Here is a 26,035-nt window from a genome sequence, read left to right as displayed (position 1 = left end):
TCCAATATGTGTGATAGAATAGATTTTCTTACACTTCAAAATCATCGTCAGAGCAGATGAGTACAGAGGGAGGGGGGTCTCAAATTTGACACGGGTGCTTATGAATATAAATTGGGAAAATTATCTCAGCCATAACCATGTGGATATCTCCATAACATAGTGTCTTCATGACTGTTATTCAAGAGGGAGTATCTGCATTTACTAGAAGAATTAAACTAAAACCAACAAAAAAATCACCTCACATGGATAAATAAAACTATCCATCCATCCATTTTCTGAACCGTTTTATCCCCACGGGGGTCGCAGGCGTGCTGGAGCCAATCCCAGCCGTCATCGGGCCGTAGGCGGGGGACACCCTGAACGGGTTGCCAGCCAATCGCAGGGCACACAGAGACGAATAACCATCCCCACTCGCACTCATACCTCGGGACAATTTAGAGCCTTTAATCGGCCTACCAAGCATGTTTTGGGGATGTGGGAGGAAACCGGACTGCCGGGAGAAAACCCACGCGGACACGGGGTGAACATGCAAACTCCACACAGGGAGGGCCGGAGGTGGTCTCGAACTCGCACCCTCCTAAGTGTGAGGCGCACGTGCTACCCAGTGCGCCACCGAGCCGCCCTGAATGCCAACATGTACTGTGGAATACTGAAGCAGAGCATGATCCCCTCCCTCCGTAAACTGGGCCACGGAGCAGTATTCCAACACGATAACAACCCCAAACACACCTCCACTGGCTACCTAAAAAAGCTGAGGGTGAAGGTGATGGACTGGCCAAGCAAGTCCCCAGACCGAAACCCTATTGAGCATCTGTGGGGAATCCTCAAATGGAAGGTGGAAGAGCGCAAGGTCTCCAACATCCACCAGCTCTGTGATGTCATCATGGAAGAGTGGAAAAGGATTCCAGCGGTGACCTGTGATATTGAAAAAAATAAGAGATCTTGCTCTTAAAGCATCATTTAAAACCAAAAAAGTTAAACAAAAAAGTAAATGATAGTTACATCCACCTTTCTCAGAAATAAAGTGGTAAAAGAAATTAGATTAGCAAAATAAGTCCCACCCCCCAAAAAAAGTTAAAAGTCCCAATGATCATCGTCACACACACATCTGGGTGTGGTGAAATTTGTCCTCTGCATTTAACCCATCCCCATGTGATTTTGATCCATCCCCTGGGGGAGAGGGGAGCAGTGAGCAGCAGCGGTGCCGCGCTTGGGAATCATCTGGTGATCTAACCCCCCAATTCCAACCCTTAATGCTGAGTGCCAAGCAGGGAGGCAATGGGTTCCATTTTTATAGTCTTTGGTATGACCCGGCCGTTATAATGTTTTTTAATCAATGTAATTAGCACCGTAAGAGGGAATTCTAAAGAAATTTGGACAAATATTGAAAAACCGATGGGGAAAGACTAAAATGCACAGAAAAATTAGGGAGCTACAATGAGAGGAGGGCATCCAGGATCCAAAGAACATTGCAAGAACTTTGAACAATTACTTTATAGACTCAAATGAAGAGGTAACTGCTCCCAGATAGCTCCCCACCCACCATTGCTATTAAACCCAAACAACACCTATCTTAAATTGTGTGCAGCATCACGGTCTTAAGTTGATAGACCTCTGTGTGGTCTCAAAAGTTCTAAAGCCAAAGATGCATTTTGCATGGATGTAACATTTCTAAAATACCACAAATAATGTTTCATTGCAACTTTAACTATTACAAGCCAATTTGTAAATGAAAGTTGTATCCCTAAACCTTGGAAGTCCTCAGTTATTACACCAGTCTTTAAGTCAGTCAGTAGCCAACAATTACAGACCGATAAGCATTCAGGTCAGGTCAGGTATGAGGGCACGCGTCGCGGTGACGCTTCGCTGCGCTCACCTTCTTGCTTACGGCGTAGGACCGAGCGCCCGCCCGGCCCGACACCCCCGCAATCTCAAGATGCTTCCCGAGCTGCTCCAACCACCGCGCATGCGGTCGCCCTACTGGGCGCTTCCACCCCCTCGGTTCCGGAGCGAACAGAATCCTCTTCGCTGGATCCGAGGGCGGGTAGCGTACCACGTGGCCTTAAAAGTGCAGCTGTCGCTTCCATATCTGGTAGATGACACACTCCATCCCCGCTCGCCAGTGGATCCTGAGGATGCGACGGAGGGAAGTGCACACAAAGGTGTTCAGTCTTTGCCTTTGCCCGCCAGTCAGTGTCCATGCTTCACAAGAGTAAAGCAGGACGGGCATGACCAGCGAGCGAAAGACTCAAACCTTTGTCAACGTGCTCAGATATCGGGAGCGCCAAACAGTCCCATTCAGCGAGCCCATTGCTCCATGCGCAAGACCAAGCCAACGAGCGACCTCACACGAAGCAGAGCGGTGAACCACGCTGCCGAGATAAGTGAACGTATCTACAATCTCCACTTTCTCGCCCGCCATATCGGCTGACTCGATAGCAGCGTCCAGAAAGTCACAGAATACCTGGATCTTTATCTTGATCCAGGAGACGCGCAATTCCAGCGGCTCCGCCTCCTTGCTCAGCGCTTCAAGTGTTTCAGTCAAGACGTCTAGGGTCTCCGCAAAGATCACAGCGTCGGCAGCAAAGTCCAGATCAGTGATCCGAAAATTGACGAACGACGCCCCGCAGCCCGTCCTGTCTACGATGTGGCCCACTATCCAGTCCATACAAGTGCTGAAAAGTGATGGGGCTAGTATGCACCCCTGCCTCACCCCAGTATTGACTGGAAAGAAGTCAGAGGTGGTGCCTCCGTACTTAACAGCACTTTCTGTGTCGGAGTATAGAGCCAAGATAAGATGGACAAGCTGCGGGGGGATCCCGCGTAGCCCCAGAAGTCTCCACAGAGCATCTCTAGACTGAGTTGAACGCCTTCTTGAAATCAATATAGGCTGCAAGCAGCTTTCTATCGAATTCTCGAAAGCGCGAGGATGCGGTCTACGGTTGATCTTTTTGGTGTGAAACCTGACTGCTTATGGTGCTGGTGGTCTAGGAGCTGCTGATGTATCCTGTTCAGAAGTACCCGGGCGAAGACTTTGCCTGGCACCGAGAGAAGGGTAACCCCTCTGTGGTTGTTACACTCCCGGATATCACCCTTCCCCTTCCAGATAGGGATGACAACGCCCCTTTTCCAGTCAGTTGGGATGAGCCCCGAGCTCTATACGGAGCAAATCAAGGTGCATCCCTTCCAGCTTTGAGCATCTCTGCACAGACACCACAGATTCCCGGAGCCTTTCCATCCCTCAGCTGGCCCAGAGCCTTTTGGACTTCCTCAAGAATAGGCACATCAATGCTAAGGGGTGGGTTAGGCACCAGGTTCTGGATGCTTATAGCAGAGAGCTCGTAGCGTGGAGGTTCGGCCTGATACAACTCCTCGAAGTACTCGGCCCAGCGCTTCAGCCCATCTTCTTCAAAGAGAACACTGCCAAGCTGTGCGGGCGGGGCCCAGACGAGCGGAGTTTTCGAATCTTCTCGTAAGCTGGGCGAGCCTCACTTTTACCCAACTGACCCTCGACCGCCTCACAGACATCTCAAACCCGCTCCTCATGGTCCCGACCAGCAGCTTGAATGGCTTCTCTCCTCTGTTCCCTGTAGCGACCGGTTCTGCCATCAAGTCTTGCCTTGCGGCACGCGTCAATTATGTCCACCGTCTCCTGGGAAAGGGCTCTCCGACAATTCCTAGGGATCTCTGGAATGCTATTGCAGCCGCCAGGATTAGGACTGCGTCTCTGAAGTCCTCCCACAGTGCCTGCGGGTCCTCCGTTGCGCCCAGCCCACTAAGCCTCCCAGTCATGTTCCCAGCATATGGGTCCGCCATGCCTGGGTCCTGCAGTTGACCGACGTCCAGCTGAATTTGGCCGGGGGCCGCTCTCCTCGGAGCTCGAAGGCGTAGTTTCAGCGTTGCCACAAGAAGCCTGTGGTTGGTGTTGAAGAACTGTGCACTTCGGAACACACTGCAGTTCTGCAGCAGTGTCCAGCGACCGTCGACAAGTACATGGTCAATCTCCTTCCTGACCAGACCGGTATTTGAATACCAGGTCCAACGCCACGAATCCGGCCTCTGGAACCATGATCCACCAACTCTCAACCCATGACTCCTGGCAAAGTCAAGCATCATGGTGGAGTTGGTGTCACGTTCCCCATTGGGAAAATTTCCAAAGCCGTGAGGACCAACACATGCCTCGTAGCCATCCCTGCAGGTACCAGCGACAGCACTGAAGTCCCCAAGAACAATCAGCGTGTCCTTCCCAGGAACAGCGTCCACAACCGTATAAGCGTAAGCATTCTTCCTGCAGTTTACAATGTCATGAAAAAAAAATTGTAGCAGAGAAAATTGTAGATCTCCTATTACAACAGTCCATACACACTGAACAGGATGCAATTTGGCTTTAAAAAAATTATTCAACGGAGATTGTGGTCTTGCTTCTTTCTGGAAAACATTAAATCAAAGCTGGATGAATGTGGTGTTATTGGTGCTGTCGTCATTGACCTTAGAAAAGCATTTGACATCATTAACCACCAGATTCTATGAACCAAACTGCTTTAACTTCTCCCCCCCAGTACCTTGAGTTGGATTGAATCGTACATATCTGCAATATCACACTAAATTGAATTAAATTCCTTTATTGTCACTGTTAACGCAGTGTTAATTGTGAAAATCAGTTTGGCAGCTCCTCATGGTAGGTCATGAACATACATATTTAAAACAATATAAAATACAGATAAAATGCAATCTTAGGCCAGTCTTCGCAAGGGTTGAGCAGGGGTGGGGTGATGATTTTAACAGCCAGATGAAAAAAGCTGTTGCTCAATCCTGAAGTTCTCGATTTTAAAAAGCGGTCTCAAAAAAGTCTGTTGTTCAGTTAGCTCTGAAAACAGCACGGCCCGCTAGCTCAATAGCCGCGTCGGGGATGCAATGGTCCAACCAGGACTCTGTGACAACCAGACACAGCACTCCAGACCATGCATGAGATGTGCTCCGCTCATCCATCCCGTTGGTCATTGACCGGGCGTCAGCAAGACAGAGGCTGGGGATGACCGGCCTGTATGGGCCAGCTTTTAGCTTGGCCACGAGTCCTCCTCCTCCACTCCGCTTCCGCCCTCCATGTCCATGCCGCCGCGCCACTCCAGCGGGGGTGTCAGCAAAGTCAGCCGCGCTTGGCGGCCACCGAATCCCCGGGGTAATCGTGTTCCAGAGAATCAAGTTCTTTTGCAGGCAGATGTTTACTGCGATCGGCAACAGTTCCACTCTGCTGTATTGCACATGAGTACTAAAAATGTTACAAGAAAAGTTACATCAAGCGATTAAACATTTGACCAATGACAATACACTGTGTTCAAAGCATAACGTCAACACCACGTAATAAAAATTACGGTGTACCACAGGGGTCAGTACTAGGTCGGATACTTTTCAGTTTATTTATAAACAACCTACCAAATTGTTATCCCTCAAATGTCACATGTCAAATGTATGCTGATAAGGGATAAGTCACATTTGCTCTCCCAGTTCCCCACCCAATGGTTGCCAGTTTGCTAAAAGCATGTAGATGTATGAACCTGTCCATGGTGGAAAAGGAGTGGGGCCCACTGCTCTTAAATGTATTCTCAAACATTTACAAATAGATAATAGCTATTTCTACCGCATAATACACAGTTTTTTTTTCTAGATAGACTTTCAGGAAGCTGAGGCCAGGACAGTGGCTGAGCAGGAAAGACAGACTGAGAGACAAAGGAAAATGCAGAGGATATACGATGAGAAACTGAACGCAGCCATTAGAGACTTGGAGGGTAAATACAAAGTGCACTACACCTGAAGCTTGATTTTACACACATCGATTCCATGCGACTCTCTAACGCGGTTTGGTCAAGGACCAAATTTTTTTTCCTCCTAAATACATTTTTAAGTAGTATTTCAAATTGATGATATAACGACCATACGAAGCTAAATGACTAGCACATAGTGATTTGATAAATTTCCATGACCAATTTGAATACGTTTGATAACAAGAAGTCGGGCTGTTTGATCGTTAACTGCTTTACGGATAGCGGATAGCTAGGATTGTTTTTGAATCGGAAAGTTTGAGGAACCACCTCATCCACACAGTCACTCACAAGTTAAAGAGCATGTATGTATGTATGCATGTATTTAAAAATAAAATCATTAAAATCACGGCACATTCAATTGAAATTTACACTGTGTGCAGAATTATTAGGCAAGTGCGTATTCTGTTCGTATGATCATTTTATGTATCTTTTCTAACCATGCTGTCTAAGCTTGAATGCTTACTTAATACAAGCATATCAAGTCATGTGTATTTGTGGTATGAGGGACGGTCGGGCCTCAGCAGATCAACAACACCCTATTTATTGTGTGCATAATTATGAGGTTGCTTGGTTTCCTCAGGCAAAATAGGGTAAAAAATAGATTTAAGTGACTGAAAAGTCAAAAAGTATCTCAGAAGAATGCAGGACTCTCGAAATTGCTATGATATTGGAATAGTGACCACAGAACCATCAAATATTTCATTGCGAGGAGTCAACAATTTTGCAAGAAATGTGTTAACTGCCAAAGATTTGAAAAGACTCAACCATGAAGATACCAGGAACCCATTATCTTTCAGTGCTATCATATTCTAGAACTTCAATCTACCTGGAGTGCCCAGAAGAACCACGTGTTTAGTGCTCAGAGACATGGCCAAGGCAGGATAGCCGACATCCGACCACGACTGAACGTCTTGTTCAACGTCCATGTTGAAACGTCAAAACTGGGTCAAGAAATATCAGAGTACAGATTTTTTTTAAAGAACTGATGAGATGAAAGTTATTCTTGATGGACCAGCTGAACCCATAGCTGGCCCAGTAATGGCCACATTCACTTCAAATTCACTTCAAATCAGACGGCAGCAAGGAGGAGTCTGGGTACAAGTATGGGCTGGTATTATTTAAGATGAGTTGCTTGGACCTTTCCAATTTCAAGGTGGACTTAAAATTAACTCGTTCACCCTGTACACTTCTGACTTCCAGCACAGCTCTCAGTTCTGCCTTGTGCAGAAGTTTGCGGACGATACTGCTGTTTTTGGCAGAGATGGACAGAAAGAGGTGTACAGGGGCCTGGTCCGGTGCTTTGTTGATTGGTAGGTCTCCAACCACCTGCACATAAACAACGCCAAGTCCAAAGAATTGGTGGTGGACTTCAGGAGGCCCAGGCCTTGTCCTGAGCCTGTAACAATCAATGGAGACTGCGTGGAGTTCGTGTAGACCTGTAAATATCTTGGAGTGTTGTTGGATGACAAACTCGATTTTTATGCATCAATATTTATGCATAAAAGGACAATCCTGGCTGTACTTTCCAAGGCGGTTTGCATCCTTCAACGTCTGCAAGGTGATGCTGCGGATGTTTTATCGTTCCGTTGTGGTGACGAGATGCGGAGAGGGGTGGCGTCAAGAAGAGGGATGCCTCCCACCTGGACTAGTGACTAGAATTAGTGAGGAAGGTGGCTTCTTTTGTGGGCACGGAGCTATCTGATCTGGCGTCTGTCTTCAATCGGCCTACCAAGCATGTTTTTGGGATGTGGGAGGAAACCGGAGTGCCCGGAGAAAACCCACGCGGAGACGGGGAGAACATGCAAACTCCACACAGGGGGGGCCGGAGGTGAACTCGAACCCGCACCCTCCTAACTGTGAGGCGGACGTGCTACCCAGTGCGCCACCGAGCCGCCCTGAATGCCAACATGTACTGTGTAATACTGAAGCAGAGCATGATCCCCTGCCTCCGTAAACTGGGCCACGGAGCAGTATTCCAACACAATAACGACCCCAAACACACCTCCAAGATGACCACTGGCTTCCTAAAAAAGCTGAGGGTGAAGGTGATGGACTGGCCAAGCAAGTCCCCAGACCTAAACCCTATTGAGCATCTGTGGGGCATCCTCAAACGGAAGGTGGAGGAGCACAAGGTCTCCAACACCCACCAGCTCCGTGATGTCATCATGGAAGAGCGGAGGATTCCAGCGGCGACCTGTGAAGCTCTGGTGAACTCCATGCCTAAAAGGGTTACGGCGGTGCTGGAAAATAATGGTGGCCACACAAAATATTGACATTTGTGTCCAATTTTGACATTTTCAGTTGGGGTGTATTCACTTTTGTTCCATTCAAGCTCTACAGTGACTACTTAACATTGTCTCAAAGTGTCATTTCTTCAGTGTTGTCCCATGACAAGATATAATTAAAACATTGCAGAAATGAGAGGGGTGTACTCACTTTTGTGAGATACTGTATCTATCCGTCTGTCCGTCCCGCGCTCTCGCTCTTAAATACAATACAAGATAATATAAATTAATTAAAGTTAATCTGTCATGGTGTCTCACATTAGCCTCACAGTTCCGAGGACACCGGTTCGCTTCCACCTCCCGCACTCCGTGTGTGGAGGTTGCATGTTCTCCCTGTGCCTGCGAGGGTTTTCCCTGGGAAGTCCGGTTTCCTCCCACATACAAAATCGTGCTTGGTAGGCCGATTGAGCACTCCAAATTGCCCATAGGTGTGAGTGCGGGTGTGAATGGTTGTTCGTCTCTGTGTGCCATGCGATTGATTGGCTGACAACCAATTAAGGGTGTCCCCCCGCCTACTGCCTAATGACTGCTGGGACAGGCTGCCGTGAGACAAGCAATACAGATAATGAATGGATGTATGAAAGGATAGAATTAACCTACTGACAGTTTTTAAAAGACAGTTTTCTTCAAGAAGTGGTACAGGTAAAAGTCTTTCAAGAAGACCATGAAAGATGAATATTATGCAGGACAATACTCCATCGCATACATCAAAGTTCTCCACTGTCTGGCTCAGCAGTAAAGGCCTTTAAGATGATAAAGACGTGGCTCCCTTCTTCACCTGACCTAAACTCTGTTGAGAACTTGTAGCCCCTTCCTGAATGGGAGATTTACGCTGAAGGAAAACAGTACACCTCGGTGAACAGTGGGAGGCTGTGGTTGTTGCTGCACAAAACGTTAATCAACCGCTGGCAGACCCCATAGATTGAAGTCGCATAACTGTTATTAACAAGAAGAGTGGCTGTATTGGTCACAGATTTTTTTTAAATGTTAAATTGTACATTTTTTGTTGCTTGTTTATTACTCTCTTATTACTAGGTTGAAGTCGTACAACTGTTATTAAAAAGAAGAGTGGCTATATTGGTCACAGATTTTTTTCAAATGTTAAATTGTAAATTTTGAGTTTGTTTATTACTCTCACGGTAAAAAATGAAAGTGAGATGGGAAAAATTTCATTTTTACTTGAATTGCATGATTCTGCAAACTAATAGTTGCCTAATCGTGCACACAGACATTTCCCCAAATTTTGTCACTTTACTCTTAAATATTCAAATTTGGGGTTTATTACATCTATATTTTGGTTGACCAAGAGCACTAAAAAACATAATTAATCTTTAAAAATACAATTTGCCAAATAATTTTGCACACAGCGTAGTATTTAATACCATGTTTCTTGGTATGATCATTGACCCCAAACTCTGATCGAATACATGTAGAAGATGTCTGGACAAACATGTTTGAACTTCCAGCTATTCTTTGTGAAACTAAGGATATCCTCAACTGTAAATCATATTATTTATAGCTTGCTCTCATTTCCACTTATGACATTGGGAATTGAATTTTGGGGAAATACATATAACACAAATACTCATCCTATGTTATGTCTCTCTGTCTTTTGAGTGAAGAAAAACGCACATACAAGTAAGGTCTCAGTTGACATGACTGTTAGCTGCTCTTCTTGCCTCCTTGACAGACCTGCGCCGATGGACTGAATGTTGTCGGAAGCATGCAATAATTGGATTGGGTGACTGATTTGTAGTGTGACATAATTCCGCTGCAAGAAACAGAAAATTACCGTATTATCTGGACTAGATGTCACAGCTTTTTCCAATTGTTTGGCCGGGGGTGCGACTTAGACTCAGGAGCGAGTTATAGTTATATTTTTTAAGACATTATTACTTGATCATTAACACATTACTTACTAGTACATCACTTAACATGTTATTTTCACACTAAACTACATGAGGGCGCTCTAGGCCTGTGGAATAATTGGAACTGCAACTGACGATGAGTCTGACGTCAGCGACGTAGCAGAGGAAGCGCTGCATCTACTTTTGGAGTCAGCAGAGTTGTTTATAAGTGACACAAAGTAAGAAGATTGGATTTGATGATTTGGAGTGATATGGATGGTTTGATAAACTTGTTAGCATGTTATAGTTATTTGAATAACTCTTAATATATTATATCAGGCACGTTCTCAGTTCTTCATTTTGTCTATGTCTATGTTACAGTCTATGTAACGTTAGCATACCGTTCCATCCATCCATCCATCCATCCATCCATCCATCCATCCATCCATCCATCCATCCATCCATCCATCCATCCATCCATCCATCCATCCATCCATCCATCCATCCATCCATCCATCCATCCATCCATCCATCCATCCATCCATCCTCCGCTTATCCGGGGTCGGGTCGCGGGGGCAGCAGCTTTAGGAGGGACTCCCAGACTTCCCTCTCCCCAGCCACTTCATCCAGCTCATCCCGGAGGAACCCAAGGCGTTCCCAGGCCAGCTGAGAGACATAGTCTCTCCAGCGCGTCCTGGGTCGTCCCCGGGGTCTCCTACCGGTGTTCCGGGAGGCATCCTGATGAGATGCCCGAGCCACCATCTGGCTCCTCTCAACGTGGAGGAGCAGCGGCACTACTCCGAGTCTCTCCCGGATGACCGAGCTTCTCACCCTATCTCTAAGGGAGAGCCCAGACACCCTGCGGAGGAAACTCATTTTGGCCGCTTGTATCCTGGATCTCGTTCTTTCGGTCACGATCCATAGCATGTGACCATAGGTGAGGGCAGGAGCGTAGATCGACCGGTAAATCAAGAGCTTTGCCATTTGGGTCAGCTCTCTCTTCACGACGGACCGGTACAGAGTCTGCATTACTGCCGACGCTGCACCGATCCACCTGTCGATTTTTAAATTCAAAGTACTGTGATTTCCGCACCATAACATGCCAAGTTCCTTCACGTTGCTTTTCTGCAATGATCCTGGCTTGACAGAAAGCTCAAATTTGTGCCTTGTAAGCATATCTCTTTGTCTATGCCATTTTAGAGGATCCTAATATGGTTTTCTTTGCATAAACGATATTATTTATTTATCAATGGCGGCAGAGGTACGTACTCTACGTGTTACGTCCCGTCCTCTGATTCATTTACCGCCCCGACCTATGTAAAACGTAATGCCTGTATATTACGTCTCTGTGTGGCGTAAGCCGCACAAATCAACTTGACAGATTTGCACAAACTATAGTATTTATTAATGGTGGCGGAGGTACGTACTCTACGTGTTACGTTCAGTCCTCTGATTGGTTTATCGCCCTGATCTACATAAAACATAATGCCCTCTGATTCGTTCATTGGGTCTTCATATTACGCCTGTATATTACGTCTCTGTGTGGCGACACACAAAAGAACTTTAAAGATTTGCACAAACGACAGTATTTATTTATCAATGGCAGTGGAGGTATGTATTCTTCATGTTACGTACAGTCTTCTGATTGTTTTTTTTTGCCCCGATCTACGTAAAACGTAAGGTCCTCAGATTGGTGCATTGGATCTACATATTACGCCTGTATCTCACGGAAGCCACATAACACAATTTTACAGATTTTGGAATTCGGTCGACACAAAAGGCTCAAGTTATTAAAAGGAAAATTAAAATTGAATTAAAATTAAAGGCTTTTAGGTGCACCGTGCGGAAAATCCGATAGTAAAAATATATGAATGAAGCCAAGCCACATGGCTTTACAAGGGTGAAAAAGTGCTGTTTTTACTTTTGTGTCTATCAAAGAAAAACGGGAATGATCCGCCCCGCCCTGCCCCCCCCCTGCCCCAACCTGCCCTGCCCTGCCCTGCCCTGCCCTGCCCCACTCCCTTCAATAATAGTGATTTTAACCAAAAATTATTTCTTTTGCAGACTGTTCCCCGGATATTGAGATGGCACTGAGAGAATTAGACTCCTGTTTGAAGCTGCTTTTTCCTCAGTTCACACTTCATGACAGCCTCATAACTAACAGCTGCCACCTCAATCAAACAAACACTGGATGTTTGTCAGATGATGAAAGTCCCTGCTGTAGCAAAAACTTGATAAATGACAGAACAGAGAAGATACAAGAGAGCAAAGTGAGGGTGACGAAAGAAGAAAATGACAGAGACAATAAAGACGAGCATGAGGAGAAAGAAATAAAGAAAAAGAAGCAGAAAAGGTGGAAAAGTGAAGAACTGAAGAAGAGAAACAAACAGAAAAAAGGAGAGATTGAAGTAGAACAAAGGTATACAATGAAACATGAGGCCAAGAGCAGGTGTGAAGAAGAAGAGCATGACCTTCTTCATGTAGACTGTTTTATTCAAAACTCTGGCCTTGTGTCCCGCTCGTATCGTCTGGACTTGAACCTTAGTCCTGGTGAGTAAAATTTTTAAATTTCACAAAATTTAAAAAGAAATGTCACTTGTATTTTGAAAGATTTGTTTGCGTGAAAGATACCGCCATATAGCACTACACTACCCGCTTGTTTATAATTCACAGATTTTTTATTTTTTTTTATTTCTGTCAGATATCTGATTTGAAGATCTGGTTATGTGGTTCATATATTGTGCATTCAGAACTGCACTGTTGGTCCACTTAATTTCATTGATTTGTTGATTTCGGCAAGTTCAACACTCTGATTATTTCATTTCACATTTTGTTTCACGACTTGTCGAAAAGGGAAGCGGGTTGAAGCAATTCTGCTTACCTAGTTCCATCTCGATTTTTAACCAAGGATTTGGAGTTGGAGTCACAATCTTGCAGACACCCTAGGCACTGTCCCTATCAAAAGGCGGCACTTGCACCGATCGATCACTTTTGTCTCCCACGCTGCCTCCTGTAGCTTGACCATTTTCTTATTAAATTCAGACATCTCAAGACAGAGGGTTGCCAAAATCTCTGGCCTCTGCTCTCAGCCCTCAGGTTTCTTTCTAAGGCTGGATGTCCCTCGTTTCCAAGGGCGCAAGACTTCATTTCTTTTATCTTATTTTACAGGTGCAACCCCATGAAGGTCAACATTGAGTGGAGATAGTCTGGTAGATTGCACTGAAAACCGAGTTTAGGAAATCCGTAACTTATGATACAGTTTTGGGAAGTGCATGTTCCTGCCGCTAGGAGATCTGCTCCCGATGCGCCCTCAAAACTGCAACTAACTCTCGTTTATGTATTACCATATTGGCCCGAATGTAAGAGTGTTTTTTGCATTGAAATAAGACTGAAAAAGTGGGAGTCGTCTTACATTTGGAGTCTAGACATTATACCCATTCACAACGCTAGATGGCGCCAGATATCTTTAAAGCGAATGCTGACCTTAACTCCAAAGCGAACCCCTGTCACGAAGACGAAAAATAAAAATAGCAGTAGCACAAAGAAGAAAAATAAAAAATAGTGGTAAGAAAGAAAAGAGAAGAAAATAAGAGAAGAGATAACAGAAAATGGAAAAACCAGAAGCCATTCATTTACAGATGTGATGGCACTTTAGTTTACATCTTTAAATGTTCAGATATTAAGATGTGTTGGACAGTTTTTGCATGATTTGAATGAGGCAAAATAACGTGTTTTTTCTCTCGAATATATTCTAATCATTTGTTTCAGATGTACTGTGATTATTTTCTGTTCAAAAATTAAATTTGGTGTTCAAAAAGTTGTTTTTCAAACTTGAGTCTTGAAAAAGAGGGGGTTGTCTTATCATCATGGTTGTCTTATATTCTGGGTCGTATTATATTCGGACCGATACGGTATTCAACATTACACAGTATTGTTTATGTATTTTGTTATCAGCGTTTGACAACAGTGGCCTCGTGGTAGAGTGTCCGCCCTGAGACTCGAAGGTTTTGGGTTCAAACCCCAGTCAGGTCATACCAAAGAATATAAAAATGGGACCCATTGCCTCCCTGCTTGGCACTCAGCATTAAGGGTTGGAATTGGGGTTGTTAGAACACCAAATAATTCCTGGTTGGAATTGGGGTGGTTAGAACACCAAATGATTCCCGAGCATGGGACTGCTGCTGCTCACTGCTTCCCTCTCCCCCAGGGGATGGATCAAAATCACATGGGGATGGGTTAAATGCAGAGGACAAATTTCACCACACCCAGATGTGTGTGACAATGATCATTGGGACTTTGACTTTGGAACAACATTTAGACACATCAGCAGCATAGGCAGCAACCTTTATTGTCAACATAATACAAGAGATTTCTGTGACAGTATTTGACACCAGCCACTCGTAGCGTGTAGTTTCCGCTTATTTGCAGGTGTTCAAAAATCAAGTCTTCTGAGCCCAATGTTATTTTGTCTCAGTCTGAATAGTTTTGTATGTTAGCGGTCAAGTGTCTCAAGTGTCAAGTGTGTACCCAGTTTGGCTTTTCATTTTTCTTCTTCAATACAGAATGCTTGTAGTGTGTGTGTGTGCCATTTGCTTTCATAGTCACAGATAGAAAGACTGATTTCAACTGTTACACATTCTCAAATATTTTCAATCACCATTGGCATACACAGTAGTCACAGATAGAAAGACTGATTTCAACTGTTACACAAACATTTTCAATCACCATTGGCATACACAGTAGTTTCAAAACAATGTTATTTTCAATGTAGATTTCCACTTGCTTCTGTATCTGTGAATTTATTTAGTATATCCATCTGTATTTTCTTTGAGCCACATTTGATCCACGTTTTCGATATTGCAGTGACGTTGAGAAGTTTGTCCAATGTCTAAAGATAGTCCTGTATTTTTCCAAGTTAGCCATATTTACGAAGTTGTTAAATTGATGTTCCCAGTAGGATCCACATTTGTCTCAATTTGCGTATTTCTGATACTGATCAGCACTAGTTTGATGTTTGCTGGTGATGATCCATTCGGCTTAATGTAGATTTTGCAATTTGTCGTCCAAGTGCTTTGTAATTTTTCTTACTTTTTTCAGTTGGGGAGCTCTTGACGCAATGTTGGCATTTGCTTGTTGAGATTTCTGTTGAAGACATTTGATCCTCCTAGATTTTTCCCTGTTTCAGTAGAGCAAATTTGTGCTTAATACCACACAATTTTTGCTCACCCTACCTCCAGTTGCCCATCTCTTGTACAGGAGTCGACAGAAATCCACATAATCCAATGGAAAAACCTACTTCTACACTACATTACTGTAGAACATAGCACCTTCCAATGATTACATGTCCGGACCTGAACCCACAAAACCAACCTTATCTGATCTGTAGATATGCTGATTTTAGTTTTAACATCACTCCATTTCTTTACTTTTTCCTTTTTTACTACTTTATCACGAATATGTTAAGTTTATGCCAAATATTAACAATTTATCATTATTAAGATTTTTATCATTCTTTTTTACTTGTCTTTTCAAATTATTATTTTTTAATATTATCATTAATTTATTCCATGTTAGTATGATTATTATTTACTAGGTTTCTCCGGTGTCATTAATGTAAACCTCATCATAATTTGTGTCATCCATTCATACAGTTTTGTCTTCTCTTGGATTATCTGTAGTTAGTTAGTTCCTTCTGTTCCTATTGGAACATTGGGTGACAAGTTCTCTCCATTTGCTCGGGTCACTGACGATCCTTCTTGCTCCATGCCATCTGACACCAATCTCTCTCAGGTCTTCCTTGGCTGTTTTTCTCCACATTTTTTTTTGGTTGCCCTCTCTTCCTTTTTCCCCCTTCTGGCATCCAGTCCATTGCCACGCTGCTCAGTCTCTCTCTTGGCAGTCGAAGTACATGCCCAGCCATTGGCCTTCTTCTGTCTGAGACTATGTCGGACAGTGGTGCTACCCCTGCTCTTCTCATCACCTCTTTGTTGGTGATGTGGTCTTTCCATCAGGTCCTCAAGATGTATCTGAGACACCGTCGGTGGAAGATATCCAGCTTATTGGTAGTCTGCCCACCAGCACTGCGTTGGCCCAGGTGTAACTGACCATAGAGGATTCAGCGTGGGAGTCTATGGCTGGGCATACGGATGACGAATTTTGCTTTTTCAAACCTTTACATAAATATCACTTTATTCTTGACCTCCTAACTTTGCTTAGGGAGGTTCGAATTTTCTACAATTACTAAATATACCCCCGAGAGGACAACAGAAAAAGTTAATCTTAACCTCACTGCGACTGACGACAAAGCCGTGCAAAGCAAAACCATGCGGCACCAAAAATCGCATTAATGGTAAAACAATCTTTGTTCATCATTGGTTAGCAACAGCATAACATTATTAAAAAGAAAACAAGAGACTTATTGTATTTTAAAAGTGTTGTTCTTACATTTAATGCACATATTGACTTGTATGTATGTATATTGCATGGCTCTCACAGAATTACATTTTAAAATCCGTAATTTCTGGACAATAAACCGATTATAAGCCACACCGGCTAAAATTAGGGGAAATTTTTGTTTTGTTCATATATAAGCCACACCGGACTATAGGCTACAGGTGTTTTAATATTTAATTATAATTTGTAAGAGAATATACACAAAGAAGACTGTAAGGAAAGAGATATTTTTTTGGGGACACATACATTTTATTAACAACATTTATAACCGTAATGTGCAGGAAACTGAAAAGAGTGACGCAACAAGATGTCATCACCAATAGCCCAGTGCCCTCTAGTGGCCAGAGGAAACCTCTACAGTAGATTCAGCAGCTCAGTTTCCTTATTTAAGAGCCAAATCAACTGCCTTTAACATAAAAGCGGCATCATATGCATTTCTTTTGTCCCCCATAATGAGGGTTTGTGTATAAAAGCTTCCTTTCTCCAGTAATGTCCGTCTTGATTTTGTTTTGTCTCTTGTTTGTGTCAATTATGCGGCACTATTTGCCTGACGGATGAACAAAACACTACTCTTCTCCCAAGTGACCGTGTGTCTGGTCAGATATCCCTCCGCCCAGCAAAGCGGGGCCGCACAACAACGGTCCACAATCTTTTTAGTAACGTGTATAAGTGTATTACACATCACAAAAAATCACAAAGAATCCATAGATACGCTGCACCGGATTTCAAGCCGCAGGGTTCAAAGCTTGTGCAAAAAGTAGCGGCTTATAGTCCTGAAAATACGGTATGTGGTGTTCATGGCTCTCTCAGCCAAAAAGGTTCCTGATCCTTGCTTTAGTTATATCCACGTTGACTCTACATACAAGACAAACCAGTCCATCTAATACATATGTAAACAGATATTCTAACTCCACCATTTAAAAAAAATATATACCTAAAAGACGGTTTGTCTTGTCTTAAAGCTCCTGTTTTCTGCCTTTCTTTATGCTATTTTTAGGAAGGGGTAGCTCGGAGACAGCTGTAACTCTAGATTGCGTTGACAATTGTTGCAGACGAGAGCGTTTCTGGGTCCTGTCCTGATTGACGCGCCAAAACGGTAGGGCATTGTGGGATTTGTAGTATGAGCGGTAAATGTGCAGTTTAATACCGGCAGGTCACTTTTTATTGTACAATAATGCAATAATTTTGTATTGCCTTGCAAGCCAAATAAAATTACACTGTGTGCCAATGTTTTATACCAATGTCCTTAAGGCTCTGGATGATGTGGGGCTGTCCTGGATGGTACATCTCTGCAACATTGCATGGGCCACAGTGCCTCTAAATTGGAAGACTGGGTTGGTGGTTTCCCTCTTTAAGAAGGAAGACGGGTGTTTTTTAAGTACAGGCGAATGACACCTCAGCCTCTCTGTTAAAGGCTACTTGGTAGTGCTGGAGAGGAGGTTCCATCAGGACATTGAATCTCAAATTCAGGAGGGTTCTGGGTCAGTGTGATTTTTGTCTTTTGATTGGAACACTGAACCAGCTCTCCACCCTCAGCAGGGGACTCGAAAGTGCATGTGAGTTTGCTCAACCAGTCTATATGTACTTTGTGGACTTGTAGAAAGCGTTTGGCTGTGTACTCAAGGGGATCTTATGGGGGTGCTCCAGCATTATGGGGTACCAGATGCCTGAGTATGCGCTGTCTGACTAGTATCAGAGTTTGGTCCGGATTGCTGGCAGTAAGTCAGACGTTTTTTTTCCCAGTGAGGGTTAAGATGCTGCCTTTTGTAATCAATTCTCTTCATAGCATTCATTGGCAGAATTTCTATGCGCAGCCGGGGTGTTTGTGGGTGTTAGGTTCTTTAATCTAAGTATTGCATCTCTGCTTTTTGCTGCTAATGTGGCATTGTTGGGTTCTTCAAGCCGGGATCTTCAACTTTCACTGGAGAGGTTCACAGCTGAGTTTGGAGTAGTTGGAATGAAAATCACTGCCTCCAAATCTTAGACCATGGTGCTAAGTTCAAAAAGGGTCCTGCCCTGAGGTCCTGCCCCAAGTGGATGAGTTCAAGTGTCTTGGGGTCTTGTTGAGTAAGGGGATAATGGAGTGGGAAATTGACAGGTGGATTGGTGCAGCGTCTTCTGTGATGAAGACTCTTACCAGTCCATTATAGCGAAGAGGGAGCTGAGCTGGAATGTTAATCTTCTGGTTGATCAATGCTCCTACCCTCAACTTGTGACCGAAATAATAAGATCCAGTATACAAGCGGCTGAAATAAATTTTCCACATAGAACTAATGGGAAAATATCAGTCATCCAGGAGAGTCAAGCCATTTCTCCTCTCCATTGAGAAGAGCCAGAAGAGGTGGCTTTGGCAGTTGATTGTTGGACGCCCTTCTGATGAGGTGCTTCAACCATGTCCCACTGGGAAGAGGCCCCAAGGACAACCTGAAACATGCTGGAGATACTGTCTTCCTGGGTGCTTCGGGAACGTTTTGGAGGAGCTGGACAAAGTGGTTAGGGAGAAGGAAGTCGGGGCTTTCCAGCTTAAACTGCTGCTGCCGTGACCCAACCTCGGAAAAGCGTTAGAGCAGTGGTTCTTGACCTTATTGGAGGGACCGGACCCCACCAGTTTCATATGCGCATTCACCGAACCCCTCTTTTGTGAAAATGTTTTTTTTTTCAAATTCTAGACATCGATGTTTATTACTGGTGCACAAAATGAGCAGTGCATGAACATCACCTTGTTCAAAGAACAACCAACACAATGCATGAGCTCAAAACAAATTACATACCTGCAAATCAGTGTGACATTAAATCAGGTGTGTTCGAACCTCCGCAGTGGAGACTCTGCTGAACCCCTGAGAACGACTCACCGAACCCAGGATGAGAGCACCGGATTAGAAGATTATGATAATGATAGTGATTTAATACTTCATCACACATTTTAAGCATTTATTTCATTATAAATTAAATTTTGGCACTCTTTGTCCTTCATATATTTGAGTGACCTGGAATAATGTCTGAATTTTCTAAAAGATGTATGTTTTTTTTTTTGTGTTTTTTTTTTATTTAAGCTTGCATTTATGTCATATTTATCACAATAATTATTTACGTTGTTCCTGGTTTTTACTGTATTATTCACCTTTTAATGTTTCCAGTATGGAATGATTTGTAATAAAGATTAGCTTGTAATTGTATTATTTTTCTCATTTAACCCTAACCCTAACCTCCTCCCAAATGGAAAAAAAAAAACAAAAGCGGTGAATATGTACCATGCTGTCTGTACTTTTTACTGACAAAGTAAGCGCTAGAATATCCTCATTTTGTTCAGGTTTAGCTTGTCCGCTGTCAGCTTGCTAGTTATGACAGGGCGTCCTTATCTGTAACTTCATTGTGCTTTGACACTGCTGGACACTGACCTCTACTGTTTTCTGCTGCGTTAAACCGGCTTGTCATTGGTGGCTGAGATCAAAAAGGGAAAGGTGGAAGAAGCTGAAAAGAAGAAGCCGAAAAAGTCAACTTGAAATCTGCTTTTTTTCCATATTGAACGCTCGGGAATGTATGGGACAACGGGATACTTGGTTTCTGCATGATTGAATACTCTGTCCCCGTGTGGAGCTGAGCGTCTCCTTATTTAAATGACGAACAGCAAGCACTCATATAGTTACGTCCTATTTATTTAATTTGACGCAGGTTTTCATGTAGAGGAGACGGAGGATAATGAAGCTGTAGTTTCTACGTTGTTCGATCTACAAAGACTACTAATTACCAAGCACCTACCTGCTCTACGGCATTGGGTTCAGGTTTGTACATGCAGAACCAACACAAAAAAAAAAACATTTCTCATTTCTGTACATTCATTTTAGGGATGTCCAATAACTGTTGTTTTTCACTGATACAATAACTTCAAGTCGCTGATGGTTTACCTTTAAATATGTCACACATTCAACAACTGGGAACACGAACACACATATAAAACAAGAAGTAACGTCCTTCTAACTCTATAAATTTTTAATGCAATACATTAGGGCTACTGAGTGGCTCAAGTAACGTGGCGGTCCTAGACAGTTTACCTAGGGTGGCGAGGGGCTGACAGGACGTAGTTGGAGGTATCAGAGGTTATAAAACCCAGCCCCCCACACACACGCGGCCACAAATGCGCAGGCACACACATACGCACACACATTTCTAATTCAGGTTTCATTTTCTGCACTCCCTGTCACATTTAATGAATATCACATGAATAAAATAGCTTAATGTTGAGTACTAATGGAGTGTGTGTCAGTTATCCAATAACTATCACCTTGGGCTGTCACAAACGATTATTTTGCTAGTCGACATTTCACCGATTGTAGTTGCTATTAGTTGATTAATCGAATCATAGATTAAATGCAGTATATTGCAACAGCAAGCAACTGCTCTTTTACAACCATTATTATATTACAGCCTGTTTTATTTGAGGAATGTACAAATACAATTATGACAGTACAATCAACGTTGATGATACTTTGAAGCTTGAACCATCCTCGAATTATTTCGGTGAGATTTATCATATCTTCGTAATTATATACTGCAGATTATTTTATAGGACAATTTAAATTGAATATACTGTGGCCTTAACATTTCTAGCTGTAAAGGTTTGGAGCCTTTTAAAATGGAGCCATAAACTACTCTGCACTTTATCCACACTTGCACTATGAATCAAATACAATTATTTATACAGTAAAAAATAAATGCTAAAGATAATTCACTCCTCAGGTTTCAACTATCAAGCTTTTTTTTGTAATGTGGAAGACTGAAATCAAATGAGCAAAATAATGGAAAAAGGATGGGGGCTAGGAAGGAAAGGGCGGGAAATAATAATTAAATATATAAACCGAAAGACAATATAAACATTGGAAACGACATAAACGACAAACAAATTAAGAGAAAAAACTGCAGTAGATGGAGTAGATACCCGTGATTAAATAAACAATAGACAATAAATAAAAGTGTCAATATAACAAACAACAGTGACGTCTCAAACATCTCAACAGCCCCTCCCTTTGAAGTGTGAGCAACAGCAACATGTACATACCGTATTTTTCGGACTTAAAGTCGCTCCGGAGTATAAGTCGGACCAGCCATAAAATGCACAATAAAGTGAAAAAAAAAACATATAAGTCGCTCCGGAGTATAAGTCACACTTTTGGGGCAAATTTATAACTCAAAATCCAACACCAAGACATGAACCAGCAACAACAGGTTAAACAATACAGTATGCTAACGTGACACATACACAAACGAGGAGCTGAGAACGGGCCTGACGTAACATTCAGAGTTATTCAAATAACTATTACATGAATAACACGTTTATCAAACCATCTGTCACTCCAATTCATTAAATCCATCGATCGTCCTTTATGTAAACAATGCGCCGCGTATGCGCCGCGTATGCGCCGCGTATGCGCCGCGTATGCGCCGCTGACGTCGGACTTGTCGTAACATTTCTAATTATTCCACAGACCCATATGACGATATATAAAGTATATATCAAATAACTATATAACAATATTATCAAACCATCTGTGTCACTCCAAATCATGAAATCCATCGATCAAATTCCTCATCCTTTATGTCAACAACGCCGCACCTGCGCCGGACAGATCTAGTATATAACTATATTGTAACGTTAACAAAATACCAGGTTTGGTAAACGGCTCTTTATTGAACAAAACAAAAGTTCAACAAGCCAACAACTACTGAACTGTAACGATAAAAACATATACAAGTTGCTACACAAAATAAAATATATTCAATATCTATAACATAAATAAGTTTTTCAAACCTTGTGTCACTCCAAATCATTAAATCTTTCAAACGTGGGGTCCTTCATCATCCAATGATCAAATTCTTTGTCCTTTATGTAAACAACCGCCGCGCCGCTGACGTCACGTCCAGTTCAAATTACAGTAATCCTTTGCTACATCGCGGTTTGTTTATCGCGGTTTCACTACATCGCACATTTTTGAACTTTCAAAATTTGTGAAAAAATTCACATATAAGTCGCTCCTGAGTATAAGTCGCACCCCCACCCAAACTATGAAAAAAAAAAACACGATTTATAGTCCGAAAAATACGGTTATAAGGTTAGACAAATTCATACTTTTTCATGGGCATATATGTGCAAATCCTCTTATTCTATATAAACATAACTGCTCAATCAGAACGCGGATACAGCACACAGACCTTTGTCACCTTTCAATACACATAGGCACAGACTCCTGACACAGCACACACACACACAGGGCAGTGACTCTCCAATACACATAGATACCAAATGGTCAGGTGACGATACCAAATGGTCAGGTGACAGCAGAGCAGAGATTTACCTTATAAGGACATCCTTTTGCTTTGCCCCCTTTTCATTTTCCGAAAAGTATAAAACCTTCTGACCTGGAGAATAGGGGTAGTTTTTTTGTCTGCTGCAGTGCCTCGTGTACTGACAGCCATTAAAGAACCCAAGATCTTGCCAATAAAGAACCAACTGTTACTCCACATCTTTGTTTTCCTTGCTCAAAACGCAACACCTTCGATAAAACATGAACAAAAATAATGAAAATGTGTTTTTGGCGGCAAAAACATTTATTTATATATTTGATAACGTGCGCAAACAGCAACATTTGACAACCTATTTACAAATGTTGGGCTATTTACAGAGATGTTTGCGTGGGTGCTCAAAATGCTTGTGCGTGTTTTGCTATTTAGAAGGGATGTATTTGTACGTCACTGTATCCCGCATCAGAATACTCGTCAGATGACGGCGATTCATTCGACCTGTGGCACAAAGCACACACTATTAACGGCCTGAAAATGACATTCAAAATAAAGCACCCTTCCCCAAACCAAAGCATGGCTAAATAACGTGAAGAATTCTTAACACATACTGTAAATATGTTTTTAGAACAGCTTCAATTATTATATATTTTTTTGTAACAAGTGTACAAGTGTATGTTTGAGTCAGCGGTGGCTTGTGATGCGGACTTCGGTGCCTGTCGTGTACTCACAACCATCTCCTCTAAATTCGCTCCATCATTTTGCTTTACCGCTATCACAAAGAGCAATAGTTTGCTCCGTTGGAAGATACTTGAAAGCCGATCGCTCTCGTTTCGCCATTTTCTCTCACTCTCTGACTTCTTCCTCCATAACTCTACAACTACATTTTCCGTCGTTCTCCCATGTGGGATGGGCTTGCAGTTTGTCACCTCTCTATGAGCCAGCAAGAACAACTCTGCCATCAAGTGGTCAGAGTTAACCACTACAATGCTCTATTGACTTGATTTTAAGTGGTCTTATCTACTTTCTAATTGCCCGCTGAAGACCCCTCCCCATCCGGACGAGCAGCCTCTGTGCCTCTCTGCCGTTAGCGTGAGGAAGACGCTTGCTGCTATCAACACCCGTAAGGCGGCGGGCCCGGACAACATCCCGGGACGGGCGCTGAAGGACTGCGCTGAGGAGCTGGTGGATGTCTTCACGGACATCTTTAACATTTCACTGCGGCAGGCCGTCGTCCCGTCTTGCTTCAAGGCTGCCACCATCATACCTGTGCCGAAAAATCCTGCTCCCTCCTGCTTCAATGACTACCGCCCTGTGGCACTGACCCCCATTGTCATGAAGTGCTTTGAGAGGCTTGTCTTGGCGCACGTCAGATCTGTTCTTCCCCCCACCGTGGACCCCTTCCAGTTTGCCTTCCGACCCAATCGGTCCTCCGAGGATGCCATCTGCTCTGCCCTCCACTCTGCCCTCACCCACCTGGAGAACAGGGACTCGTATGTGAGATTGCTGTTTGTGGACTTCAGTTCTGCATTCAACACCATTGTTCCACAGCGTCTGATTTGCAAACTTGTCAAGCTGGGCCTCAGTACCTCCCTTTGCAACTGGCTACTGGACTTCCTCTGTCAGAGGCCTCAAGTAGTGCGTGTGGGCGACAGTGTCTCCGGCAGCATCACGCTGAGCACGGGGGCCCCTCAAGGCTGCGTGCTCAGTCCGCTGCTCTTCACCCTGCTGATGCATGACTGCACTGCGACCTACGGCAGCAACCGCGTGCTGAAATATGGCGACGACACGACTGTGGTGGGTCTGATCACCGGTGGCGACGAGACTCACTACAGATCGGAGGTCGACCTTTTGGCCGCTTGGTGCAGGGACAACAACCTTCTGCTGAACGTCAACAAGACCAAGGAGATTATCATTGACTTCCGGAAGGGTCACACCCACCACCTGCCGCTGACCGTCGACGGAGCTGTGGTAGAGAGAGTGAGCAGCACCAGATTCCTGGGGGTGCACATCAGTGAGGACCTCTCCTGGACCACCAACACTGCGTCGCTGGCGAAGAAGGCCCAGCGCCGCCTGTACTTTCTGCGGAAACTCAGGCGGGCAAGTGCTCCTCCCGCCGTCATGACCACATTCTACCGTGGCACCATTGAGAGCGTCCTCTCCAGCTGCATCGCTGTGTGGGGTGGTGGCTGCTCTGAGTACAACATGAAGGCCCTGCAGCGCATAGTGACCACTGCGAGTAAAATCATCGGGGCTCCACTCCCCTCCCTGAAGGAAGTTTACGCCTCCCGTCTCACCCGCAAAGCGGCTGCGATTGTGTGTGATGAGAGTCACCCCGCTCACTCTTTGTTTGTACTTCTGCCCTCTAGGAAGAGATACAGATGCCTGCGCTCCCGCACCACCAGACTCGGGGACAGCTTCGTGCTCCAAGCTGTCCGGATCCTGAATTCCCTCCCCCCTCCACCCTCTGCTACATGACGTCCTGTTCTTTTGCGCTATGATCTGGCTGTCTGCTATTAGCGCGCTTGCTCCATTTTGCTGCTCTTATTTGTCTATTTATTTATTTATTTATTGTTTATTATTTGGGTTATTTGCTTATTACTTATTTGTTGCTCTTGTCTGTTCGTTTTTACTCTTTGTGCTGTTTGAAGTGCGTGTTGTGTACTGTCTAGTCACCGTGGGACGGTGGGAAACGTAATTTCGATCTCTTTGTGTGCCTGGCATGTGAAGAAATTGACAATAAAGCGGACTTTGACTTTGTAAAGGGATAATGGTCAAAATACCTTCAATCAGAATCCAGCGTCTCATTGGAAGCTATAGGAAGCGTTTAGAGGTTGTTATATCTGCAAAAGGAGGATCTAGTCAATATTAATGTCACTTTTCTATTGGGGTGCCCAAATGTATGCACCTGCCTATTTTTGTTTAAGTAATGATTGCACACTTTTTGTAAATCCTCTAAACTTCATTTCACTTCTAAAATATCACTGTGTTTGTCTGCTATGATATTTAACTGAAATTGCTGATCCGAACAACCAATGATTTAGAAAGAAATCTTGAAAATGACTAGGGGTGCCCAAACATTTGCTTGCAACTTATCGCGGATAATTGGATCCAAAAACCACCCGCGATAAGTGAAACCCGCAAAGTAGGGTCACCCTCTCGTCATTTTTTGTGTCAATGAATGTATATGAAATCATTAAAGTACATATTTTATTATTAGAACATTAAATAATTGTTTCAAACATGTAAATCAAACATTAATAGTATAAATAACATGCAGAAAAGTGTCTATAAATATTGAAAATATAATAATGTACCACTTCCGTGAGTCGTC

The 26,035-nt window shown here is 43.5% G+C and overlaps 1 protein-coding gene across 12 annotated transcripts in view; it reads left to right on the top strand.

Moving 5' to 3' along the window:
• The window catches only part of uvssa (UV-stimulated scaffold protein A), a 124,578-nt gene that overhangs the window by 40,674 nt on the left and 57,869 nt on the right, over window positions 1-26,035 (top strand). For all 12 annotated transcript variants that reach the window (XR_015069048.1, XR_015069047.1, XR_015069031.1 and 9 more), the window contains 3 exons: window positions 5,666-5,786; window positions 12,019-12,504; window positions 20,080-20,189. Coding sequence is in view for 5 of the 12 variants with exons in the window: in XM_085938351.1 (XP_085794477.1) it covers window positions 5,666-5,786; window positions 12,019-12,504; window positions 20,080-20,189 (717 nt within the window). In the remaining 7 variants the exon portion in view is untranslated. The remainder of the gene's footprint in view (window positions 1-5,665; window positions 5,787-12,018; window positions 12,505-20,079; window positions 20,190-26,035) is intronic.

This window comes from Syngnathus leptorhynchus, chromosome 2, assembly GCF_054491065.1.
Source record: "Syngnathus leptorhynchus isolate UIUO chromosome 2, UIUO_Slep, whole genome shotgun sequence".
Taxonomy (NCBI): Eukaryota; Metazoa; Chordata; class Actinopteri; order Syngnathiformes; family Syngnathidae; genus Syngnathus; species Syngnathus leptorhynchus.
Note: the sequence above shows the minus strand (reverse complement) of the source record. Positions and strands in the feature narration are given on the sequence as shown.